Below are 24,035 nucleotides of genomic sequence, written 5' to 3' on the forward strand. Positions count from 1 at the left end.
TTGATCTAATTAACTGATATATCAGACTTTTTTTTCCACCAAATGCTGCTGAGTTTCAGGAAAAGTTGTTTGGTTTTCAGTTTCTCTCCCAAGTACTTCGAGTACAATGGATGATTAGGAGGCTGTTAGCATAACAACAGCCTCATTCAAGAGCTTCCACTTCATTTGGCCAGCTGCATTTTTGGCCTTGCTTCATCCTTTGAAACAATGGCTGCTCCACCAGAGACACTCACTGTATACAAAGCTGATTCAGAATTTGTATTCGATAATGTGATCATGTGCTCCCTCTGTGTTTTCAAATATAGAGGCAGCTCTGAATGGCTGGTTCATATGGTGTTATTTCACATTTAAAAATTAGTGAAGAGAACCAGTTTTATATTTCCATAGCATGCATACATCCTTCAAGACTGGATAAATCTTGGTGTATCTTCTTTTTTTTAACCTCTTGCCTTTGTCTTACAATAAAAATGTTGATCGTCTCTTGTAAGAAGACTTTTAAGTAGAATTCAAGATGAATCAAATCAGCTTAATCTAAAAGATAGATAGTTCATGTGATAACTGTATTTTAGCTGTAGGGAATATTGTTAATGTAAGGACTTTGGATGTGTCACCAACAGTAGCTTAGGTTCTACTCGTTGTTCTTCATGGTTCCCGCATACAGCTTAGTTTGCACAAAAGACTAGAACCTGCATTTCAAAAAATAAATGATTTTTGAATTTTAAATGATGTTGCTTTCCAGGAAAAATGGTATCTAATATTTCACTTTGTGACCTTTACATGTGGATATAAACATTTTTCCCCCCTCATGAAACTTTTGAATGTCTTTAAAAAAGGCGACTCAAACAACATAGTGTGCTTTCTCAAGTTCTCATGACCTCATGTTCAAAACCATACTATAGATTTACGTTATGTTTTTACTACCCATTACCAGCTGCTATGCTACCTGTAAACAGAAACCACGTGACAAGCAGTGCTGCCTGTCAGGGGCTTTGCAGCAGTGGGGCGAATGACGGCTGAGTTAGAGGAAGTTAGTGAGAGCAGCTGTGCTAGTATGTAACCTCACGCGAGTTGGGTACAGCGTTGCACTAAGAGAGAGGTAAGAGGCTTATGTAACATTATATGAAATGAAATATTTCCAACTGTCCAAACTGCAAACGCTGGAGCAGATCCATGTGGGCGTGATCATCTAATGTCCGTTAGCAGCATTCAGGTTGCAAACAAACTTGGTAGCTAAGGCCCATGCTAAAAGGACCAGGCTAGCTTGTCTGACAGATTTAGCGTCAAGCTGTTTGAGTAAATAGTTACTCATTTCGTGCAACGTAGTTAATATTTCCTGGCAAAGACATTTATTCATGCAAATGCTCTTCACGTGAACAGTGTTAGGGGTTAAAACAGTGTGTTTCCGTGGGTGTTAACGGTAACTTCCTTCATAAGTTATCCTTAGCTTGCTAACATACGTGATCGCGCTTTGCAGCGGATTGTTGTTAGCCGTCCTAGAACATTAGCATGCTACCTTGCTAGTACATCATTGGCAGAGTCTGGCCGTAGAAATGCATTATTTCATATAAACATTAAGTTGTATTAAATGATAAATAAGTCAGCCAGTCCGAACAATAGTATTTTAGCAAACTTTAGTAGCATTTTGGGTTGATGCACTGTCCAGTTCTGGCCTGCTTCAGTTTGTGTTGTTGGTTGTTACTAGAGTTAAAAACGGTAACATGTAGGTCATTTAACATTAGCTTAGCTCTTAGAAGGCTTTCGAAGTTGGTCATAGGGATAGTTTTCTTGCACTTACAGACACATAATTCAAGCTAATTGGCAGTGCACAGTTTTTCGACTGTATTAACGAGAATGCTTCTCGGAAATGATTACAATTTAAAATGCTAGCGATGTTGACTTAATGTAGCAGCACGGCAAATCATAGCATCTACAGCTGATGGAGGCATCCCAGAAGCGGACTGTTAAGCTACACCCGTCACTCTGTGCTCAACAACTGTAACATGTAGTTAGATTGATGTCTCTAATAACATCTATACACTACGGACCATACTCAGGTACTTGCTCTAAAGTTGTTAATAGTGTATTCTTGCCGGTTGTATCAAGAAGCTTTATCAAGCTGGTTTGGACTTTGAAACGAGTGAATATCAGCTCACATCCTCACTGACTTGTTTAAAGCCATAATAGTCCGCTCGATACGCTCTACTTTTGGGATGCATGAAAGCTAGCGTTATTATTTTGCTTGATCAAAACAGATGATTTGATACCTTGTATCCCTGTTCTGACTGTGTTGTCTTTATACAGAAAGGCAGCGGCATTCATGGATATTGTGGACACCTTTAACCATCTAATACCCAGTGACCAGTTGGATGAGTCCCTGATAATCGGCCAGAATTTGGAATGTGAAGCCAGTAATGAGTTTGGAACAGGAATCCGACTTGAAGATTCACTGAAGAACATGCTCAGTGACAAAGATCCTATGTTTGGGTGTGCAAGCTCTCAGTTCAATTTACTGGACAATGAGGATTCAGCTTTTCAGGTTACTGGCTCGAAAGGTATGTCGACAAAACAAACGGTAAACATGTCTAATTTAGGTTTGTACTGGCTCAAAGTTAGATTAAAAGCTAGCAAAGACATGCAGCTACCAAACATTCACTATGAACCCCATTCACAACTTACGGAAAATATTGTAGAGGAAGTTTTAAGTAAACATGAACAGCTTCCTAACATTATTTATTTATAAGCACTTTCTTTTTTTTGATTTTTCTTTGGTTTTTTACGTGAGTGATAGAACACTCATAGTGTCAACATCTGTTTGAACCCAACGATTCAAACTGTGTTTTAGTTGAGTGTTCAGAATCAAAATCCATCCATCCATCCTCTATACCACTTATCCGTCAGGGCCACAGGTGGGCCCGTCTTGCTAAAGCGACAGTGCACCACCGTGCCACCTTGGAATCAAAAATCGTGTCACTGAATAGTTCTTGGTGGATTTGTTTTTATATATTCAATAGATACAGCATTTTAGTGAAATTCAGGAGCAGTTCACTGGCATTGTTATATTTATTTTCATTTTATTCTATTTGAATTGTAAATGTATTAGTGTATGTCAAATGGCTAATTTTCCGCCGTTGTTGGTGTCATTTGTCTTTGACTGTCAGTGGTTAATATCATTTTTTATTTTTACTAGACTATTTTTCAGGCACATTGATGCACAAGGAGATAAAGTAAAATTTTCTCTTTTGGCTGATGCAGGTCTCGATGGTGGTTCAACATCCACAGGCCTCAGCAGAGAACTGAGAGTAGCAGAGACCTCACAAGTGAAGCGACCTGTTGGCAGACCAAGGAAACGTCCCCGTAATATAGATTCAGGTAAATTCATGCTCATTTAGTTTACTATTTCCACCATGTGAAACCTTTCAGTTAGATCATGTGATACACTCTTTTGTTTCTTCTCGTCGAAACAGAACATAGCCGTGGTCCACAACCTTCTAACACATCCACCAGCACTATGGCTCGAGGACGACCAGGAAGGAAACCAGCGAACAGGGTGCAGAAGTCATTTCTTATTGAGAAAGGAGTTAAAGGTGCTCAGCTGAAGAAAGAATTAACTTTGGGAGGACGTGTTAATGTTAAAGATCTTGATGGTGGATTATGGCTGAATCCTACAGTTGTGTTGAGACGACTGACAGTCACAATTGGAGGATTTAAGATTGAGCTGCTTCCTGGACCCTCTTATGCACAGAATGTTGAAGCTACCCAGGCTGCATACCTTGAAGATGGCTTATCTCACGGTGGAGGTGTTGGATTTACTGTATTGCCAGATAATGCTGCTGTCAATGTGGAGAATCCTGTACCTGATAACATGGCAGAGATGGATGTGACTGAGAATAGCTCTGCTGATGATGCAGCTGTTGGCTTGGGTCCTTATGTGAATCCTAACGATGTGCAGTCCTCCAAAGATACATTAGGGAGTGTTTGTGCGCAAGAGACAAAGCTTGACAATCACAGTGTTTCTGGAAAGCAGAAGCCAGTCAGTAAAGGAAAAGATGACATCAAACCACCACAAAGCACTGAAAATAATGGAACATCTGATAGTAATAAGACTGATGTTAAAGAAAAAGAACAGACTGTGGCCAAAACACTGCTTAAGTCTAAACAAGGACTGACTTCTAACAAGAATAAAGACTTGGTTTCTGGTAAACCAAACAACACGATTAAGGGACAAAAAGTATCCCAAAACATGCCATCGACAGTCATCCAAAGAGAAGACCTGCACAAAATGAAATCTCTAAAGGAAAAGAAAGATATTGCACCTTTGAAAAGGCCTGCAGAAAATACCCAAAGTGAGAATACTCCTAAAGTGCAAAAGATACAGGCTTCAGGAGATAGTAAAGTAAAGCCAAAATTAGCAAGTACAACTAGCTCAACAGTGAAGAAGATCCCATCATCTGGTAACCGTGTCGATCAGCAGACTCCAATTAAACAAACTCATCTTCACAACAGCTCCAAAACTGAGACTACTCACCCGGCACACAGTCGTCCAGGCCATTCTTTAAAAACACCTGACGAAGGAGGGCTGGAAAAGCCCAAACTGAAAAAGCCAGAAAAAATCCTTCAAAGACAGAAAAGTAAAAATGTGAGGAGCATCTCTGTGGATGAGCCGCAGCTGTTTATTCCAGATAACGCTCCTGTTGTGAAGAAAGAAACTTCTGAAGAGCAGCCTGCTAACAGTGAGACCGTATGGGACGGAAACAACTGCTGTGGACTGTGCAAAAAACACCACAATAACATGTAAGTGTTGCTCTTCAGTACTCTGCTGTTGTTACTCACACTGAATTAGTGTATGTTGTAGATTTAACTTGACAGGTGTTTTTTTCCCCCCTGTTTGTTACAGAGCTTTGAACAACACTGAATTGTTGACAGTTCTACATTTACTCAGCACAGCATGCAATATTTGAGGGAGATGATAGATATGAAGGGAAGGTGAAAGTCAAATGCTCTGTTGTCAGATTAAAATGAGCAGGCTTTGAAAAAAAATCTCCCAAAAAATCAGTTTAAATGTCGCTGTTAGATTTGTTCTGTGCCAAAGTGCATCTGGTGGAGAGTTTATTCACGCTCTTAATAGTCATCTACTTTGTTCAGGTTCATGGTAGGCTGCGGCCGCTGTGACGACTGGTTCCATGGCGACTGCGTTGGTCTTGATCTGACGAAAGTTCGCGAAATGGAGGAGGAGGACCAGATGTATGTGTGCTTGAAGTGCTGTGAGGAGGAAAGCAAAAAAGTGGCGCCCGAGCCCATAAGTGTAACCAAACCAGAAGTTCAAGCCAAGACTGAGGTACAGGATAATAAGCTGCCGCCCAAGCCCCGACCAGGACCTTCCCAGACAATCACACATGCAGGGGTCAGACCAGTAAGAAAGGTAAGAAATGTCAACACGAGTTCTTATAATAAAGCTATTCGATCATGTATGAGACATTTAAATCATCGTTTGATACAAAGGACATTTTATTTGTTCCCCCAGCTAATTCATCCTCTGATATTAATGATAGCCAGTGTTACCACTACACAAGGGTTTGTTGTCTTTTTGCTTTTACTTTGCCTGTACAGAGGGCTTGCACATGGGCGTGTGGTTTCATGGTGTTGAGTAGTGAACATTTTTCCCACACTTCAAACTCATCATGTTTTCTTTTAAACTTTGACCAAGGTGTGATAATATTTATTTATTTAAGGGATACATTTTCATTTTTTATGTCTTCAGTTTTGTTGGCATGTTCTCAATGAGCGGCAGTAGTTGTAACATGTCTAATATGGGTTTTGCACCTCTCACCTGAAACAGGATCCTGATAGAAAGCAGTCGACTGATGTGAGAGAAGCAGCTCATAAAACAGGTATTTTTTTCTTTAAGGGGTGTTCTGTTTTTACTGTCACGTAGGGTTCCAGGCTGGGCTCACTGGGATGGGATGGGATGTTATTGCAATATGTAAAACAAGACTGAATGAACACACACACAACACATGAATAAGTATTTTTAATCTTTTTTATACATAGTGTGACAGCAGGTTTTTTTGTTACCTAATTTGAAAAACTTAAGTGCACTTTTGCACTGCACATTCAGATAAGACTTTTCTCAGGACAAGCTAGGACTCAATACATGAAAGAAGAACTGTTAAATTTATCTATATAACATTAGAAGAAGTGTGTGAACTACACTTTTGAAGATTTCAAATTATATAATATATAACACGACAGCATACCAGTGACATTGGAGATTTGATTGCAGTGTGGGTGTTGCATGTTTCTGGTGGCAGTGAGTGTATATTTGAAACAATATGGCTGGATTTCATCACAACATCCTCGACACCCAGAATTGTCTCCAAGCTTACTATTGATATTTTGAAAAGTCGGTGTTGTGAATCTGTGAACTTTGTTAAGTGAGGAGGGAGGACATTTTGGGAGTATCAAATACTGTTGGGTATTGTAAAAAAAAAGCAAACAACAAATAAAGGCAGCCTGTCTCTTAAAATAGCCCCAAACACTTGATATGTTGCTTCTGTTTGTTTTCATACTGAGTAAAATTTCAATTTCCAGCTTGTTGCCTAAGATGGTTTGTCTAGATACTGTTGTGATCAGGTAGCTGAAGGCCACCCACAGCTGAAGTTAGAAACATTTTTCATCATTCATATTCATAAGTTTTTGTGTGTGTCACAATTTGGCATCACAACTCTCCTTCAAAACTTTTAAGCTATTTTATAATTCTTGTTGTCACAGATTTTCCCCGCCTGCTCAGTAAATATTGTCATTCTGTCCTCACAGGCGTTCATCTGAAACAAGAGACGAAAAGTAAGATTCCATCTTCAGCTTCAAAGAAACCCGTGTCTGTGGAGTCAATCAGGCGAAGTGTGCGTGATTCTCTGAAAGAAATCCTCATACAGAGGTAAGAATTCCATGAGCAAAAAGTAATCAGAACAATTGTTTAAATATTGAAGATGAAAATACATTCAATTTTTTTTAAATTGAAAGTCTTTATAAAGAGTTAACCAAGGTGAACCAATGTGACAATTTCTGTCATTTAGGTTGAAGGAATCTGATTTGAACATCTCAGTGGACAGGGCCTCTGAAGTTGCCAAGAAGACGGAGCGAGAGCTTTTTCACTTGTATAAAGACACTGACAACAAGTACAAGAACAAGTACAGGAGCTTAATGTTCAACCTCAAAGATACTAAAAACAATGTAGGTATCATTTTAAATTAGACATGATCCAAATGTAAAGTTTCTTAAGGTTGCATTTCAGTTTTACTACAAATGTAGTTACATTTACTTTACTTTAATTGTATTGTTTAGGTCCTCTTTAAGAGGGTTCTCAAAGGGGAAATATCTCCTGAAAACCTAATTCGAATGAGCCCCGAGGAACTGGCTTCGAAAGAATTGGCTGCTTGGCGAAAAAGAGAGAACCGACATGTGAGTAATGCTTAATTACATGATGCAGCTTCTTTCAAATGTTATTGCATAAATCCTCAGCTATTCACCCAACAGCTCACAATAATTCTGATATAAAAGTAAGGCTTAGCAAACAGTACTAATAAGTCCTCGTTTGTCTTTTTTTTTCAAGCAAAGCTTTCAGCCGTCCTCTAAAAAAGCAATACATTTTTCATTTCACAGACTATTGAGATGATTGAAAAAGAGCAAAGAGAGGCAGAGAGACGACCGATCACTAAGATCACACACAAAGGTGAAATTGAAATTGAGAGCCAAGAGCCAGTGAAAGCACCTGAGCCTGCAGAGGTAAGGGACATGTCAAATATGACTCCTCTTAATTGTATATTTAATAGGAAAAGACTGTCTGCTTGAATTTCCTTTTCTCCCCCACTTGTTAGCTTGAGCCTCCTCCCAAAGTGACAGAAGTCTCACCAGAACCTCCAGAATCCCCTGAGAAGAAAGCAGAGGGAATCAAGACAGAGAAAGACACTACTAATCAGCACAAGTCACACTTATTTGATCTACACTGCAAAATCTGCACAGGTAAACCGTGACACGGGAAAAGAATTTGACATAGTCATTAATCTCTGCTCACATGTTTCTGCATTTAATATGTCACTATCTTCAGTTACAAACTTGTTGTTTTACCTTTTTCCCCCAATAAGGACGTATGGCGCCCCCTGTGGAGGAGGCACCAACCAAAGTGGTCAAAGTTGCTACCACAGTGGTTAGGAGACAGTCCACCAAAACTGAAGAGACGAAGGGCACAACACCACCAGCAATGGACGATGACCTACATCTCACTGTTTTAGAGGAGAGCTTCCGAAATGCTCAGTCAGGCTATGAAGGAAGGTGAGCAGTTCTTTCCGACGCCCTATGGGGTTCTTCTTCATGCACCTCATTGTTGTGAGCTTGCTTCATTGCTGTTGTATTCGCCCCAGGTCTGATCATACAGCCGGAAGAGATGAAGAGGCTGCTTTCCTCTCTAACCTGAAGCCCCTTTGGCGTGGATTCATTCATATGCACGCTGTCGCAAAGTTGGTGACAAAAGCTTTCCCCGTCTCAGGCACTGTGGACAACTTGACTGAGGTAAAGTGGACACATCTGAACTTATTCAGCATTTCAGTGTCTGCTGCAAAGTATTTAAGACTGTACCATCAGTAACATTTGACCTTTTTTTCCTCGCCAATAGGACCTCCCAGATAGCATTGTAGTTGGTGGAAGGATAAGTCCACAGATAGTGTGGGACTACTTGGAAAAGATTCGGGCAACTGGAACAAAAGTGAGTTTTTGGCAGCCTTCCTTCTTAGAGGGATTATACAGCCTGTAGTAAAATCCAGTCATTAAATACAATCACCCACAGTTACATATGGTTCGTTGTGATCAAGAGCAGCTCGAGCTTAAGTCCAGACAATTACCATCCGGATTCTTAATGTCAAGTGATGCATTATAGGGCTGTTCTGTTGTAGAGCTCAGGTCAAACCTCTTGTACACGTAGATTTTCCTGACACATGCTTTTTCTTTAATTAAAGGAGGTGTGCCTGATTCGCTTCTCCCCTGAGACGGAGGAAGATGAGATCTCCTATACTCTTCTCTATGCCTACTTCAGCAGTCGTAGGCGATTTGGGGTGGTGTCCAATAATCTGAAACAAGTGAAGGACATGTATCTCATTCCTTTGGGTGCCACCGAAAAAGTCCCACATCAGCTTGTTCCCTTTGATGGGCCAGGTAACCTGAGCACACCTGGATAATTGTTTTCTCTCTGTAAATTACATAAACATTTCTGATCTTTCAAACCTAATTAATCTTTTTAATTTGACAGGTTTAGAAAACAACCGTGCCAACCTGCTCCTTGGGCTCATAATTCGCCAGAGACCAAAAAGGGATTTTCTCCCTGTGGACATGAACGAAACTGCGAGGATTATTCCTGAAGCTAGGCCCATCGCTATTTCTACAAAAGAACCCAGAGCAGTAGAAGGGGATGAGAAATTGTTTCTCTCTTCCTTGTCTGCGGCACATAATAAAGAGAAGGACAAACCACTTAACACCACTGAAGATGTTGATGAACCAATTACGGAGTCTTTTGAAGAACCATCTGTATCAGAGGAGACCAACAATCAGGAGCCTCAAAAACCACTGCGCTTTCTTCCAGGTGTGTTGGTAGGCTGGGGTGGGGAATTACCACCTCTGCCAGATGTTGGAGGTAAACCTGCAGTAGTAGCAGATGACATCCAGAAGACTCAACCAGTTCCAAAAACAGAGGCATCAACTGGAAACACAAAAAGTCCAACAGCTGCTGCACCGCGAGAGCGCTTTGTCATCAAGAAGAAAGAAGCTAAACCTGTTAAAGCTGAACCGGAGCTATCCAGCCCGACCGATAACTCTGCTGCTAACAGCTCATCAGAAAAGGATGTTACAGTGGTGACCCATGGTGCATCGGTCTCTCTGAAAGACAAGCCTCCAGATGTATCGACTGAAGCCTTCCTGGAAAGCTTGTCAGCAGCTCCAACCGGGACTGAAACTAGCAGCGCTGCCTCTGCAAACAAAGGCAATGCTGGCCTTTTGTCTGAAACTGAAAAAGGAACATCTGAAGGGAATCCTTTGTCGCAGTCTAAGTCCCAGGCTGCTCCAGCTCACGCAAGTAGCTCAAAACCTCCTTTAAGTGGAATATTGAAAAAATCTTCAGCTTACTCCAGTGTGAATGAAGAAAAAACAATGGTGCTACAAAAGGATAAACCCAGCCACCCATCTCCTTCAAACCCTAAACCTGTTCCCGTGTTGGGCAGCACTAGAAATGATACAGTTACAGTATTTCACCAGGGGTATTTACAGATATCTCAAACCAAGAACAAACCTGAGGAAGAAAACAAAACAATGGTTCGATCATTTCCTCATGAGAATGAAGATGCTGGCATGTCCCAGGCTTGTACTACAATAACTCAGACAGTATGTCCTCCGACAGTCCAAGGACCCCAAGAATTGTGTCACACAGAAGCCTCTGAGCTCCAACACAATCCTCTAACTGCACAAGCTCTCCCACCATACAGCAATGCTGCATCTATTCTGTCACAGCAGCAACAGCCTCAGGTACCTGGCAGCTATGACTCCCCAACTGACCCACACACACAGGATCAGAACCACAGCACACCGTGGGCTCAGGAAGACACTTCGCTCACTGCTCCGGGACTTCAGTCACATCTTGGCGAAAGCTACTCTGATCAACCTGGCCGACCGTCGTCCCTGGCCAAAGACTACAAGCATGTAGAGGAGCGGCACAGCGACCCGTGGGAGAGGCCACGAAACACAGAGGAGAAAGACCACCACGGGAGGCACAGCCACCACAGGGACTCCCATCACGGGAAAAAGAGCAGACACCACGACCGGGAGCGGGAGAGAAAGTACGATCGCAGCCACGACGATAAGTACAGAGACAGGAGTAAGTACTACGGACACTCGGACGACCGCTATGGTGAGAAGAGGAAAGAGAGGCAGTACAGCGACGACTACGGCAGCCGTCATAAGGACAGACACAGACATAGACGAGACTCTGATTATGAAAATGGACGTAGAAGTTCAAAAGACAGTTACTCATAATTATGTTTTGTTCTTTAAAGTCCTGCTAGCGACTGTTCAGGGCTCTAAGAAAGACTGTCAGCTTTGGGTCATTTGGATGGTTTGAATATGGCTGAAAGTGGAGTTGTTTGTTTATTGTTATATACAACGGTCTGCAGCTCATTTGCTGTTTTCAAGTTACATTTTATGTTATTTACAGTACAGCCAAAATGAAATATCATTTCAGTGGAATTGTGAAGATCTTTATAGATACGTTCTTTTCACCAAGAACTGAATATCGTAATATTTTCAACTTTTTAACCTTTTATTGTGTATATTCAGACTGAACTGCTGTACTGACTACAGATGACCAGTAAATGTCTTCAGTCTCGTAACATACAAAACAAGTGTGGACCATTTTGGGGAAAAAATTTGACTTGGCATGAACGTAACACAGAAAACATTTAACTGGGGTGACGATCCAAACAGCAGTTTTGCTTTTTTCCAGTTTAATTTCTTTTAAATTGCTTACATATTTTATAAACTTACTTTCTATTGAAAAAGTATGTACATTTTGGCTTGTAATATATATTAGAGATTACGTGTGCCTTTGCACTGTGTGTTTATGTACAGTTCGTAATAAAGCTAATCCTTTTCTATTATTGATTATAAATTGAACTTCTCATATTTTTTTCTAAATGTATTAAAGGACAAACCTGGATACTGATTTATATTGTACTATTACTATACAAAAAGGGACATGTCTGCTAAGGAGCTATAGACTTTAATTTACATCAAATTGCGTGTTTTCGAAATTTGTCCTTTCACATTGGAATAACAAGTGATTCTCAGGGCTTAGAACATACCTGTTTGAGATATTTCATCCATTTGAGTTTTCTTAAGTGCAGCAGTGAATCTGACCTTGGATCCACATCCCAGTAAAACTGCTGTAAATCCTAAAAAAAAAAAAGCTGAAAATCAAGCTGTACAGTGCTGGAGAAACAAGATGTAGTTTATTGTGAACTTTCCTCTAAAAAAAAAAAAAAAATTGAACCTTACTACTGTCATATGTTATACAAATTTCCTTATGGACTACTTAGTCGTATGGTGTTATAAAGCACAACTGTGTTTAAAATCATGTTACAATGGGAGTTTTCAGCTATTGTAGATGCCAGGAGTTTCACTACTATTCACTGCCCTCATAAACATTAAAACCCTCACTATCTTTGAGAAACAGCAGCGGTTTGGCATCTTTAAACAAGTAGACATTTTTCAGATTCCCTTCAAAGGCCTTAGAAAACAACCCGGAGGTCACAGATGATACATTTCTGTATAATTCAAATCCTCCAAAGTAAAGCAGACCACCATAGTTTAAGGCCACATAACGCTCAAATGGGTCCATGTCCTCAAAAAGAATTCTCTTACTATTTAGGAACACCTGAATAATTGTGCTGTTTAAAGCTATAGAGACACTGTGCCATCTGTCGCAGCAGAGTGTGAGATTTCTGAAAGTTATCGGGAGGGAGAGTCTATCCCCGAGGTTTACTACAATCTTGAGGTGGCCGTTGTCAAGTCCGACTGCGAGGTAGTCGTCGTCTTCATGTTCAGCCTTTCCCATCCACATGATCAAACTGTCATTTAAGCTTGTGTGGAAGCTGAAAGACACTTGTGTGTATTTAAAATTCCTTGTGTGGTATCTTGGGTCCCGGTATTTAACATACGAGTTTCCCACAAACTTGAGAGTATCTGTGGTTATTTCTGTGTTGCAGTACCTCCCTCCCCATCCTAAGGGGCATATGCAATGGTATGAAGTGGCATTAGATGGAACACATAATGAACCTTGTTTGCAGATGTTGTTCACACAGCTTACAGACTGGTTACACACAGAGCCAGTCCATGATGGCGGGCATATGCATGTGAAGGAGTCACTTCCTGCTGCCACGCAACGACCTCCGTTCTTGCACACCTTGTAGCCGCAGGCAGTCCCATCCCAGTCCCCCACGTTTGCTCCACTTACTGCTCCTGTCTCTGATAACTCAAACTCCTGATTGTTGACTACAAGTTCTCTTAAACCACCCGTGAAGCCCACTGGCTCCCCTTCAGTTGCATCTGTGGAGACAAAGCTCAGAGTGGACACGCCCCCGACAAAGATGTCTGTCGCAACATCGAGGGTGGTCATCCCTTCAGTCCCATTCTCTCTAACCTCCCTGTTATCCAGACTGAGGAAGCCTTGGTGACCAAGTCGACCGGCCTTCACCGCGTGCCAGGTCCTGCCGCGCAAGTCCACTCGATCAACGGACCTCAGGGTGTGGGTGCCATCACCGAGGTTGAATCGCAGCTGGACAAACCCGGATGTCAAGGAGAGGCAGAAGAAGTCTCCTGTAGGGAGAAAATAAAACACAGCACAAGGCTCAGGTCACGTAACATTTGTGATGGAAAATGGTTCACAAAATAGTTTGTAATCTGTTCACAGCAGTGTCTGTTGAGTTACAAGGATAGATAACATTTCTGTTTTTTAAATTTATTGTTTAAATGCTCTGAGCAGAACAAAACAACACAACACAAAAATTCCATTGTGCTGGAGCCTGAGGCAGATATCTCAACTTGAAAATATAAAAACTAAAAGTTCTGCTTGTGTGGATACCACAAGAGCAAGTACTTTCAGCTTATAACCTCCTTCACAGATTATATATATTTATGGGCTGTAGACAGTCGAACCAAGGATTTATTTGTTTCTGTAAGATCAAAGGATGAAGATTTTTATTCTAAAAAAAACTGGTGTTTCACCACTGCTGATGTTAGCTGATAACACTTTATGACTTTAATAAAAAGAAAACAAAAACTATTGTATAATGAATCAATAATTAAGACTGAAAGTCAAAATTTAAGTCTAATACAGAGTCTTGTTATGATTTTGGCAGCCAGGAACATGATGGAAATATGTAATCTTGACTTTCACTATTTTTTATGATCTGTCATGCTTTCATTTCATGCATAACACTGTCTTGTGTTACATGCTATTTGTAGTTTGTTTTATTTGATCTAATTTTATATTTATTTTTGACTTTGCATTTCTAGATAAATCAGTGTTTTTTGGTTTTCTTCTTTATTTTATCATTATTTGGAGAATGTTATGGCCATCACAGAATAAAATCAAATCAAATCAAAAAAAAAGTAAAATTATTTTACAAGAAATTAGATAAAAATGTTAAATTCTAAAAAGATAAACTTTGAGTAGCTGAACAACGTTTTTATTTTTTCCTGTCCCGTGAATCAACTCCACATTCATTCTTGTACTAGAATTCAGTGAAAAAAATGTGTTTTTCTTTACATTACATATTACATATGCACGCACAGTTATGCCAGTGAGGTCAGTTTAGCCTAGTATTTATTTAAAAATTTAAACATATTTATCATTTGAAAACAGCCTTAAGTAGTCATTTAAAAATAACATCTTGGTGATATTACTGCACAATCTGAGAGTAATATGCTACAATACCTGCAGTATTTTCAGACGCCTTTTAGCATGACATACTTAAAGAATAATTTCAAGCAGAATTTTTCTTATGTTTTTATAGAGTTATGGAGGTGCACCATTACTGTATTATACTGTGGTGTATAATGTGTACCACAGTGATCCTGGTTCTTCCACATCAACATGCCGACATTCTGCGGTGTAAACATAATATTTACATGTGTATTAAAATAAATCTGTCCCTACATAAGCAACTGAATGTCCTCACCAGCCCTGGCAGTGAGGTGCTGTGCAGTGTAGACAAGGATGCCATCAGGTGATAAAGGCTGGAACTGCAGCTGCAAAACAGTGCTGTGTCTCATGCTCATAGGTGGGAATGACATCCATGAAGACTGGTTACCGCTGAAGAACGGATCACTGATGGTCACAGCTGAACAGGCATAACAATGGGGCAGTTAAATAAGCAAAAAGTGAAGGTCTTGTCTTATTAAATAAATTTTTGAAAAAAAGACATTTATAACGACATATCGTTAGGGTTCAGTGATGCGACCTTTCTCGCAGTGGAGTCCTGCAGTCCCCAGGGGACACTGGCAGGTATATCCATTCGGGAGAGGGATGCAGGTGGAGCCATGGGCACACAGAGGAGGGGGACTGTGCTCGACATCACACACAGACACGGTCTCAGAACAGAGTGCTCCCTTCCATCCTAATGGGCACTGGCAACTGCAGACGGACACCGTGAGACGCTGTGAAAAGCTTGTAAACACTGTTGTTTCCTTTCACTATACATGCACTGTGCAACTGATTTACATTAGGTGGCTGATGCTGAGAAAATGAATCTAGATACTGTTTATTTTCACTTACTATACAGATGAGCCAGAGTCCACACATGTCCCTCCATTTCTGCAATGAACATGAACACAGGGGGTGACGCCACACTGACCCACACTGCGCCCAAAGGCTGGATGCCCCAGTACTTGGAACTTTCTGTCTCTTCTTGTACAGAACTGCACATCAAAAATGCACCCTGTTAAAAGAACAAACACACCAATGTCAGAAGAATATCTTTCATTTCTTTAATGGGCAATTACTAGAGCAAACACAACATCCTTTATTATCCTTTTATGAAGATCAAAGGTATGCAGACTAAAATGTGATTATTCTGAATTGTGTTTTCCACTTAAATAAAGTAGATAAAAATGAAATTAATTTATTCGATGGTTGTTTAGTTTGTTGTGCGACACCACAAGATTTTATCTCAAGTACGCATACTTAAATCCACACACCTTTGAAGGTGGTATAAAATCTCAGCAGTTTATGCATGATTCCCCCCTCGGTCATCATGCATCTCCCTCAATTTTGTTTGCTTTTTTGCTTTCATAATTCAATTTTATCAAGACAATATTTGCTTTGGCCTCTACCTGCAGAACACAGGGCCTTCTATAAATATAAGGCCTGAGCACAAGCCTCATAGTCATCTGCACATGCAGACTCCCTTCTCTCTGCTGCATTAGTCACTGGCATAAACAGGATGCAGGGGAAATGTCATGCTCATTCATGAATATTCATGGCATGATGCTGTCTACTTGGCAGACTCAAGTGATGGTTGCGGTGCTGCAAACATAGACTGTCGAAAAGCGAAGCAGATTCATCAGGAAGATTATAAAAGCTGGTTATTTTTGTTTTAGCTGCACACACTGAATCTTGCAACAGAACCGAGAAAACCAAGGTGCCAAGTCTAGCAATTAGACCTGTCAGAGAAAAAAAGCTGGAAGTAAAATGTGCAGGGAAAAAAATGATTTTCTTACAAAACTGTCAAATTGTTTCAGAATAATATTTCTACTGTGCTCCTGTGACAATTTTTAAAAATTAAAAAAAAAAAAAATCAAAAAGAAATGACCCTTGAGATCTTTTAGCAAGTCAGATAAAAAATATCCGCATCAAAGCAGCATCAAATAAGAGTTTTGACAAGTTCGACAAACACAAATTTCCACGTTTCTTGCTATTTGATCAACAGCTCAAATTGAGTAAATAATTTTTTTTTTCTCCAGCAGCCACAGTACCTCCTCTGCCACCTTTCCATGGGGGAGTGTGGATCTGTTGATAACTGGGAGTGAAGTGCATTATCAGTGTCTTCACTGCCAGCCATCATGATTAGGGCTCGAGGAAGGTCACACAGATCTGATTAGATGTTCATGAGTTCTCATTACATCCCGAGCAAAAAGGTTATGGTTCCACCAGTGATGCATAGCTCAGGTAGTGCTTACGGGTGCAGGCTGCTGCGACATTCTGCCACAATATGTGCACACTGACACTCAACCTTAGCTGATTTGATTTTTGAAGGTCTATTTGGTGAGCATAAAAATGAATTATATAATGATAAGTAAGCGAACGCACAGAACCGCACCACTCCGTAAACATGTAAACCTCTTGTTTACCTCAAATGGATCTGCTCTGACATTTTATAATAAGTTTCATTGCTGGAGTGCAGAGACTGCTGAATATGGTTATGATGATATTCATAGCTGTTGTCATCATTATAGTTATGGCAATTTTGCCCCACAGCTCCGCACATTAGCAGGCACAGAGAAAGCTCTCCAGCACACATTCTTACATGGGGTCACTTGAGAGAAAGCATAAATGATGTTGATGATAACAAAGATTATTGGTATGGCACCCGCGTTGAAGTGACTTATCAGCAGTGGAATGGATTTGCACACAGCACAAGACTGTGTGGGGACTGATTAAAGGATGCAGATACAATCAACCTCAAAGCTCTGTTCCAGCCTTGTACACAGTCCGAGCCTGTAACTCCTCTTTCATTACACACCTCCCCCTCTGCTTACAAAGAGTTGAAGATCCTGGGAGAAACTCCAAGCCCCAGCACTCTCACTCCAGACGGCAGTGTTGGGTTGTAATAAAGCCGCAGCACTCTTACCCTGAAAGCCATGACGGAACCTGGAGCCAAGTGGCAATAGTTCAGGGGTGTACTCATTATATCCACCCACAAAGAGCTGGTTGAAAACATTGAGGCCCACCAGGGCTCCTGGAGACGATCCTGTTCTGTTGCGCTGTCCATCAACCTGAGAGAGACATAGTAAAATGTCAATACTCAAGCTAGTCTTACATCTGTAGGCGTCAGTGTGGGCGCACAATTTATTTAGAAATCGGCCAAAGTTGACAAGATGTATGACCTTGGATTGATCATTATTCAGGCAGTGTCCACTTATTAGCCACAGTAGCTACAATACTATATCTCATTTTTTTGCCTCTGAGATGACTAAATTCTTTGAGGCATCGATTCTTGGTGCAATGAAGCTGGTCCTTGCTCAACTCAATAGCATCTTACGGTCCTGCAGATTTTTACAGTCACACTTAAGATGATGTGAACATCCTGTACTGCCTGATCACCGGACCAAAATGATTTGCCGGTACAAAGAAACCCGATGTGTTCCAGGAGAACATTCACCTCGCTCTTCCACCATTTACCAGCCTGCACCACCAGCACCAGTAAATCTATAATGTCTGTGTGTGCATGTATGCAATACAATACATAAAAGTTGGGCTGTTTACAATCATGTGAAAGATTAAAGGGAAATACAAGAGTGGAAATTTGGGCCACCAAATGGTCTGATAAGATCGAATGAGGGAAAAGGCATATGATAGTTACACATCTTCTTTCTAAACTTCCCCATTATTCTTTCTGTACATCACTTTATCTTTATATGTCTCTACATGCACTTTTGCTGCTGTCTGCACTATCAGCAGGTCAAGAACAGAATTTTTCTAATTTTCCTTCTCTTTTCATTTGAAGAATTTGTAGAAGCCTGAAAACCAAGAATCATTCACAAAAATGCTAGATAAAGATAAAAGCCTGACAAAATATAAATAAATCCATCCAGTTTTCTAGTGACAGCCTTAAGACGTATCCATGAATGAGGCTGAGAAGTGCCATTACGAAAGAATGGCTCGTGGTGGCTCAACACCATTCTGATTGGATACCTTTAAATGATCGCCCATCTCTACATGTGTACAATATGTAGGCAGTTACAGGGCCTCCTGAACAAACGTGACACTTTTCTAATTTTCAGAACACCTTCAGCCATCCTGTTTTCTTGGACCTCCCAAACGTTACGGTGTGAATGTTGATCTGGTGGTTCAGTCGATCACTGACTATGGCTGCAACACCTGAACCGAGGTTGAATTTATGCACAACTCTGCCATGTCGTAGTCCCAAAACGAAGAAGTCATCACCATTGCTTCCTGGAAAACACATAACAGTTATGTACATCCTCAAAAACTCTTCCTCAGGTAGAAAAGGTGCGGTAAAAACACTCATTGTGAATATCTATAACAAACATTTAGAATACATTTGTTTGCTAAAAGATTCATTTTAGATTTACACGTGTTTCCTATATTATTTTGCCTCTCTGCTTGTTTCTGTACATGTTACTTGATCACTGCAATGAGATAATTAACTCTGCTCCATCCCCTGGTGGTGTTGATCAAAAGGAGCCACTTCATTACAGCAATTATCATGTGAATTACTCACATTTCATCTATTCTTATATTGTGCCTTTTGAATTTGTACCATTTCCAACAATGCTGCTCACACTCCTGACAACTATTTCATTATTCATATTTCTCTTGTTTTGCTTTGCCTCCACCTTGATGAATTGTACTCTCTAGAGAAAACAAGTGCAGGAGATCCACAAGATCTTGTGTTTTTTTTTTTTCCTTCTTCTTCTTTTGATGAAATATGTTGGTGACAACAGTGGTTACCTGCTACAAAATCTGACCCCAAAGGGAGGAGATCCTAATTTAAAGTGACGGCTGCTGACAGCCTCACACTGCACTTACACCTCAATGTCTGTTTAATACAATTAACATTGTTACATTTGAGATGTTTGGTTCAAATGTTACATTTTATTCAAAGCATTTCCTATGTGTTCCCTTTGAAAGTCAAGAACAATAACATTTTAGCTGCAAATCAACTAATTGCTGGACTGCAGGAAGATTCATTATTAATGTCTGAAAATCTGCCAAGAAATAAAATCCTTCGGGAATCCTTTTGATTAGAAGATCTCAGAGGAGAGTGGGATCTATTAGCTAGCACATTACCATACACAGTGGGTGAAACCTCTCAAAATGGCAATAGGGTGTCTTTTAAAATCCTTAATGATGTTTGACATCTAAAATCTGAAGAAGACATCTCAAAGTTGTTTTCCTCCCTTCATCTGACCGTAAGAATTATTTTAAATTGCTGTGTGGGTGTTTAAACTGTAGCTCACCTTGTCCTTTATGCCCAGCGAACAGCATCAGGTTGTCTTTCACAGCGGATGAATTATTGGCGAGTGTGAACTTCAGTTTGAACTCATAGAAGAAACTGAGGCTCGGGATGGAGGAGTAAGCCGCAAAGGAAGTGTAACCAAACTCATCACTTCCACTGAATCGGGCACGAGTTATATTGATTGCTGCAAAGAAAAACAAAACATCTATTTCATATTTGTGTTAAAATGTGATCAGTGTTCACTCATGTAGGTGACTGTGTGAGGTAATCTTGTGTCAGTTAGGAGAAAATAAATCTGATTCATCATCTCCTCAGAGGTTTCCAAAAGATGGCACTATTGCTACACATTACATTCCAGGGGTTAGTGAAATATTTTCTTTTCTGAACGCTCTAACACGATGACCTGCTTTCAGATACTACCACCTCTTCAGTCCTATTCTGTATTCATTAATGGCTGTTTAGGACGGATTCTGGCAAGCAAGCATCACTTCATACTCTGTGTTCACAAGGGCGGCACAATAATCCCAGTGACATTCAATTACAGTCTCCAGTTTACTTATTCAGAATGCATGGTTGATTCAGTAATGCGCTCTTGTACTTATCATACCCATCGATTTGATTTACCACTAGGGAGTCAATGCAAATTTCCCCACACTCATGCAAAATTAAATGCAGCTGTTTTTTTTGGTTTTTTTTTAAAAAAAAAAACAAAAACACAGGAGTGAGGTTTCAAACACAAAACTGCACTTCTTCTTCACTGGAAACACCTTGCATATTCTTCTGCAGCCTCAGGCGATGGCTGAGAAGGGTTCAGCGCTCCCCTCTGCGACTGCCCTCAGCTCTGTTTGGCTGCTAAATTATTTATAACGCTGGAAATGCCTCTGTTATCATATCTACTCTGATAGAGCTTTATTTGCCTATTGTTTCACTGAATGGCCTGAGTGTTACAGCTACAGCTTATTTTTATGCTTTAGTATGTGTGTGTGTGTGTGTTTGCGTGTGCTCTTCCCACCTGCTCAGACCAGATACCAACATGCCAGCCATTATTACTAAATAAAATGACCTTGAGGTATTTGCTCTGTTCATGGATGAATTACCCTTGAGCCTTCGTTATAAATTAATGACTTATCTGAACTGATCCAAAATGATGATAACATTTTTAGATAACCAAGAATTAATAAAAAAAAAATGCTATAGCAAATATGATATGAAACTGTTCTGTTGGTCAGAAACATGTTTTATTGAGTAATATTTGATAATGTAATAATTATATTATGTTGTATTATTATTTATTATAAATTAGAATTGCTCATCAAAACTGATTTATCTATTGTTCTGAATATTTACATTTGTAATATTATTTTTGAAAAGAATGACTAAAAAAAGTACAAGGTAAGGTCATGATATTAACTGTAGTTGTGTTGCTGAATCCAAGAATTCAGAAGATCCAAAGAGTCATCACTACCTATCAATGGCTTATATTAATCACATTATTGCTGAGATTGTCACATCATCATAAGTTTCACAGAACCAAGACTGAATTTAAATTTCATTTGTTTGTGCGTGTTGTCTTGATTTTGAATTAATTGCCTGTAATTTCTAAAATAAAACTTCAGATCTCCATCTCAATCGAAAAACAAGAAAAGACCTAAAAGTTCAATATTTTAGAAGGATCCTGCAGGCGGGTTTGATCTCATAATATAACTCTCAGGCGGTGAAAAGGTTGACTTCACTATCAGTAAACAACATTCATTCAAAATCACAAAGGTCCATGACGTAGGAGTTGATAGGTTTGTAACTGAAATATAAATCTTTTGCTCATTCAACCATATTATGCAGAAAGTAAGTATTCTCAGGCACATATGATGTCTAAATATAAAAGCAACACAAATCATTTAAGTTTCACATATGTGTTCCTGCTCATAGTTTCTGTTAGCTAACTCATCATTGTACAGCACTCTCTAACTAGTGGTTAGAGAACAGATTATTAATAAAGAAGCTTATGGACTGCCTCCATAAAATGCATCCATCTATGGATTATAACGACACACTCTGTCAAATAATATTACATAGCATTTTCCCTTTCCTGGGTATTCTGTAATATGGCACAAGCCAGCAGGAGTGGCAGAAAAAAAAAAAAACTGAAAATGACATTCAACATCAGATTGTGAAATGCATTCAGACAAAACCTGCAAGCGCCTGATGTGCATCTTACCTGCCAAAGAACAGCTGGAAATACAACACCTGTCCTGAGATAATGATATTGTATAGAGTATAATAATATATTCCTTTCAATCACAATGCATAGTTAACAAAAATGGCACTAAATCATAGTTAAACTGAAGTGCAGATGCAGAAAGACGCTAGAATAATGCTGCACAATGTTAAGATAAGAACACTAAAAGAACAGAAAAATGAAGGTATAAAATGTATTGATGAAAATATGATGTCCTAAAAAAGACATTAAATAACTGTATGTTTACACTTGTGTGTTTTTATGCTTTGTGCACTCAGACCTATCACCTCACGCATTCTCTGTTGACTGGAAACATTTGAAATTAATAGTCATCAATGTTATAGTTTACAAACAGAGCAAGATAGATAGGATATGACTGAATCTGAGAAACAAGAAGTGGTGATACTTCATCAGTAGTACTCTGTCACGTGTGGGGTATTGTCTTCTGTGTTTTTTTTCTCTAATTATTCTAAATATGAATCTTTAACAAGAGGTGTGGGCAACCTGTGTACAAAGCTGGATCATTAATAATTCTGAGTGAAGTCATTTTAAACACCATTAATGATTCATGAACTCAATTCTTGAGGCACTCCAGCATCAATAGCACTTCCTAGTTGCCTTTCCTTTATTTCCGGCTTGTTCACAGACCAACCTTAAAGCGCACATGCGAACTAAGAACTGAACATATTATATCTAGGAAAAACATTTTGCTCCTTGCAATTTAAGCTTTTTCTCAAATAGAGAAAAGAAGCCAACTAATATGCTATCACTGACAGTATTTTGCTGCAAGTACCAAGGACAAAAAAGTCAGGGAACTGTAGGAGTGATCAGTTTTGACTATAATTTTTTATCAGATGTTATCAGGATTAAAATTCAAATATCAGCTATATACTTAGTGTGACACTGGAAGGTTATATTACTGTGGGTGCTGAGAGTCTGTCTGGGGCTGTGACAGGGATGAAGGACTTATATGCCAAGCACCTGCTGCTCCTACAGTCCTATTACTGACAAACAAAACCTTTGTTTGTGAGAACCATGATCTGTGACACCTTCTTCTTATGACATTACTGTCTGTAATTATAGAAGAGACCACTATAAAACAGATTAACTTTATCTCTTGGTCATTTTGAATCAGCTATTAACTTTTTATGAGTGTGTCATATTACAAGAGCCATGCTAACTCTGTGAGGCTGTGCTACAGTTGTGCTTTGAGCTAAATGCTAATGTCAGCATGTTAGCATAGTCACAAAAACAAAAAACTAGTAAAAACATCATGTCATTTTGAGATGGCTCCGTTTATGTTTACTATTATAGTGTCACTATCATACTGTAGTTTAACACGTTAGCATGCTAATCAGCATTTAACATAAATGGATGTCAGTTGTGCAAGTATTTGGTCATCATTTGTATTCTGTTTGTTCTAATGGCTCTCAGAACAAATGCAGCTTGTTGCTCAGTCTTTCAGTATAATTGGAGCCGTGGCCTAGAGGTTGGAGGGTCACCGGTTCGATTCCCCCACCGGACGGGCAGGAAAAATTTGGGTGTGGTGGAGTGATTAATGCAAAATGTCCCCACCCCTCCATTAGCCGGCTGTTGTGCCCTTGAGCAAGGCACTTAACCCCCCAATATGCTCCCTGGGTGCTTGACGCTGCCCACTGCTCCTGTGTGGGTTTCACTGCATGTAATTTGCCGGGTGTTGCATGTGTGTGTGTTCAACTAAGGATGGGTGAAATGCAGAAGACGAATTCAGTGTGTATATGTAAAAATTTGTATACTGTCAATAAAGCTGATTCTTCTTCTTCTATGACACCTGTTTTTGTGTTTCAATATAGTATCAAACAGTATAGTGTTTCACTGATATCTCTTTTTTCCCTGCTGTCAGATAACTGCACCACAATTACTGACTGCTGTGAACAAGGGTCAAAATGCCAACAGCTCAGAAATTATCATTAGTCTTGGTTACACAGCATTTTTGACCCTTTATCAAATGGAGTTGTGTGATAGAA

At 39.7% G+C, this 24,035-nt stretch overlaps 2 protein-coding genes across 6 annotated transcripts in view; one reads left to right on the plus strand and one right to left on the minus strand.

Moving 5' to 3' along the window:
• Positions 1-144: 144 nt before the first annotated feature.
• phf3 (PHD finger protein 3) lies at positions 145-11,701 on the plus strand. 2 transcript variants are annotated; one of them, XM_046400988.1, is made up of 16 exons: positions 145-1,096; positions 2,302-2,552; positions 3,253-3,369; positions 3,465-4,791; positions 5,143-5,419; positions 5,837-5,888; positions 6,814-6,934; positions 7,074-7,230; positions 7,342-7,458; positions 7,660-7,782; positions 7,875-8,019; positions 8,142-8,328; positions 8,418-8,565; positions 8,669-8,758; positions 9,009-9,204; positions 9,299-11,701. In XM_046400988.1, exons 2-16 carry the CDS (start codon positions 2,318-2,320, stop codon positions 11,068-11,070), a joined length of 5,064 nt encoding a protein of 1,687 aa, XP_046256944.1. In that variant the 5' UTR covers positions 145-1,096; positions 2,302-2,317; the 3' UTR covers positions 11,071-11,701. The 2 variants fall into 2 exon arrangements, with proteins under 2 accessions (XP_046256944.1, XP_046256945.1); XM_046400989.1 differs by having other exon boundaries at positions 5,143-5,410.
• A 186-nt stretch (positions 11,702-11,887) lies between these two features.
• Positions 11,888-24,035, minus strand: part of eys (eyes shut homolog) — a 157,291-nt gene continuing 145,143 nt past the window's right edge. For 3 of the 4 annotated variants that reach the window (XM_046400985.1, XM_046400986.1, XM_046400984.1), the window contains 7 exons: positions 19,795-19,977; positions 18,600-18,766; positions 17,442-17,586; positions 15,368-15,530; positions 15,054-15,226; positions 14,772-14,933; positions 11,888-13,407 (listed from right to left, as the gene is read on the minus strand). In XM_046400985.1, coding sequence (XP_046256941.1) covers positions 12,215-13,407; positions 14,772-14,933; positions 15,054-15,226; positions 15,368-15,530; positions 17,442-17,586; positions 18,600-18,766; positions 19,795-19,977 — 2,186 coding nt within the window. In that variant the 3' untranslated portion in view covers positions 11,888-12,214. Of the gene's footprint in view, positions 13,408-14,771; positions 14,934-15,053; positions 15,227-15,367; positions 15,531-15,850; positions 16,131-17,441; positions 17,587-18,599; positions 18,767-19,794; positions 19,978-24,035 lie in introns of those variants that run through there. The other variant, XM_046400987.1, reaches the window with a different exon arrangement.

The sequence above is a fragment of the Scatophagus argus genome, chromosome 10 (assembly GCF_020382885.2).
Source record: "Scatophagus argus isolate fScaArg1 chromosome 10, fScaArg1.pri, whole genome shotgun sequence".
NCBI lineage: Eukaryota > Metazoa > Chordata > Actinopteri > Scatophagidae > Scatophagus > Scatophagus argus.

Bases quoted from the DNA above. Each gene is read 5' to 3' on its own strand.
- phf3 (XM_046400988.1), top strand. From the start codon at position 2,318: ATGGATATTGTGGACACCTTTAACCATCTAATACCCAGTGACCAGTTG. The intron at 3,370-3,464 runs GTAAATTCATGC...TCGTCGAAACAG, and splicing joins TCCCCGTAATATAGATTCAG to AACATAGCCGTGGTCCACAA. The intron at 7,231-7,341 runs GTAGGTATCATT...TGTATTGTTTAG, and splicing joins TCAAAGATACTAAAAACAAT to GTCCTCTTTAAGAGGGTTCT.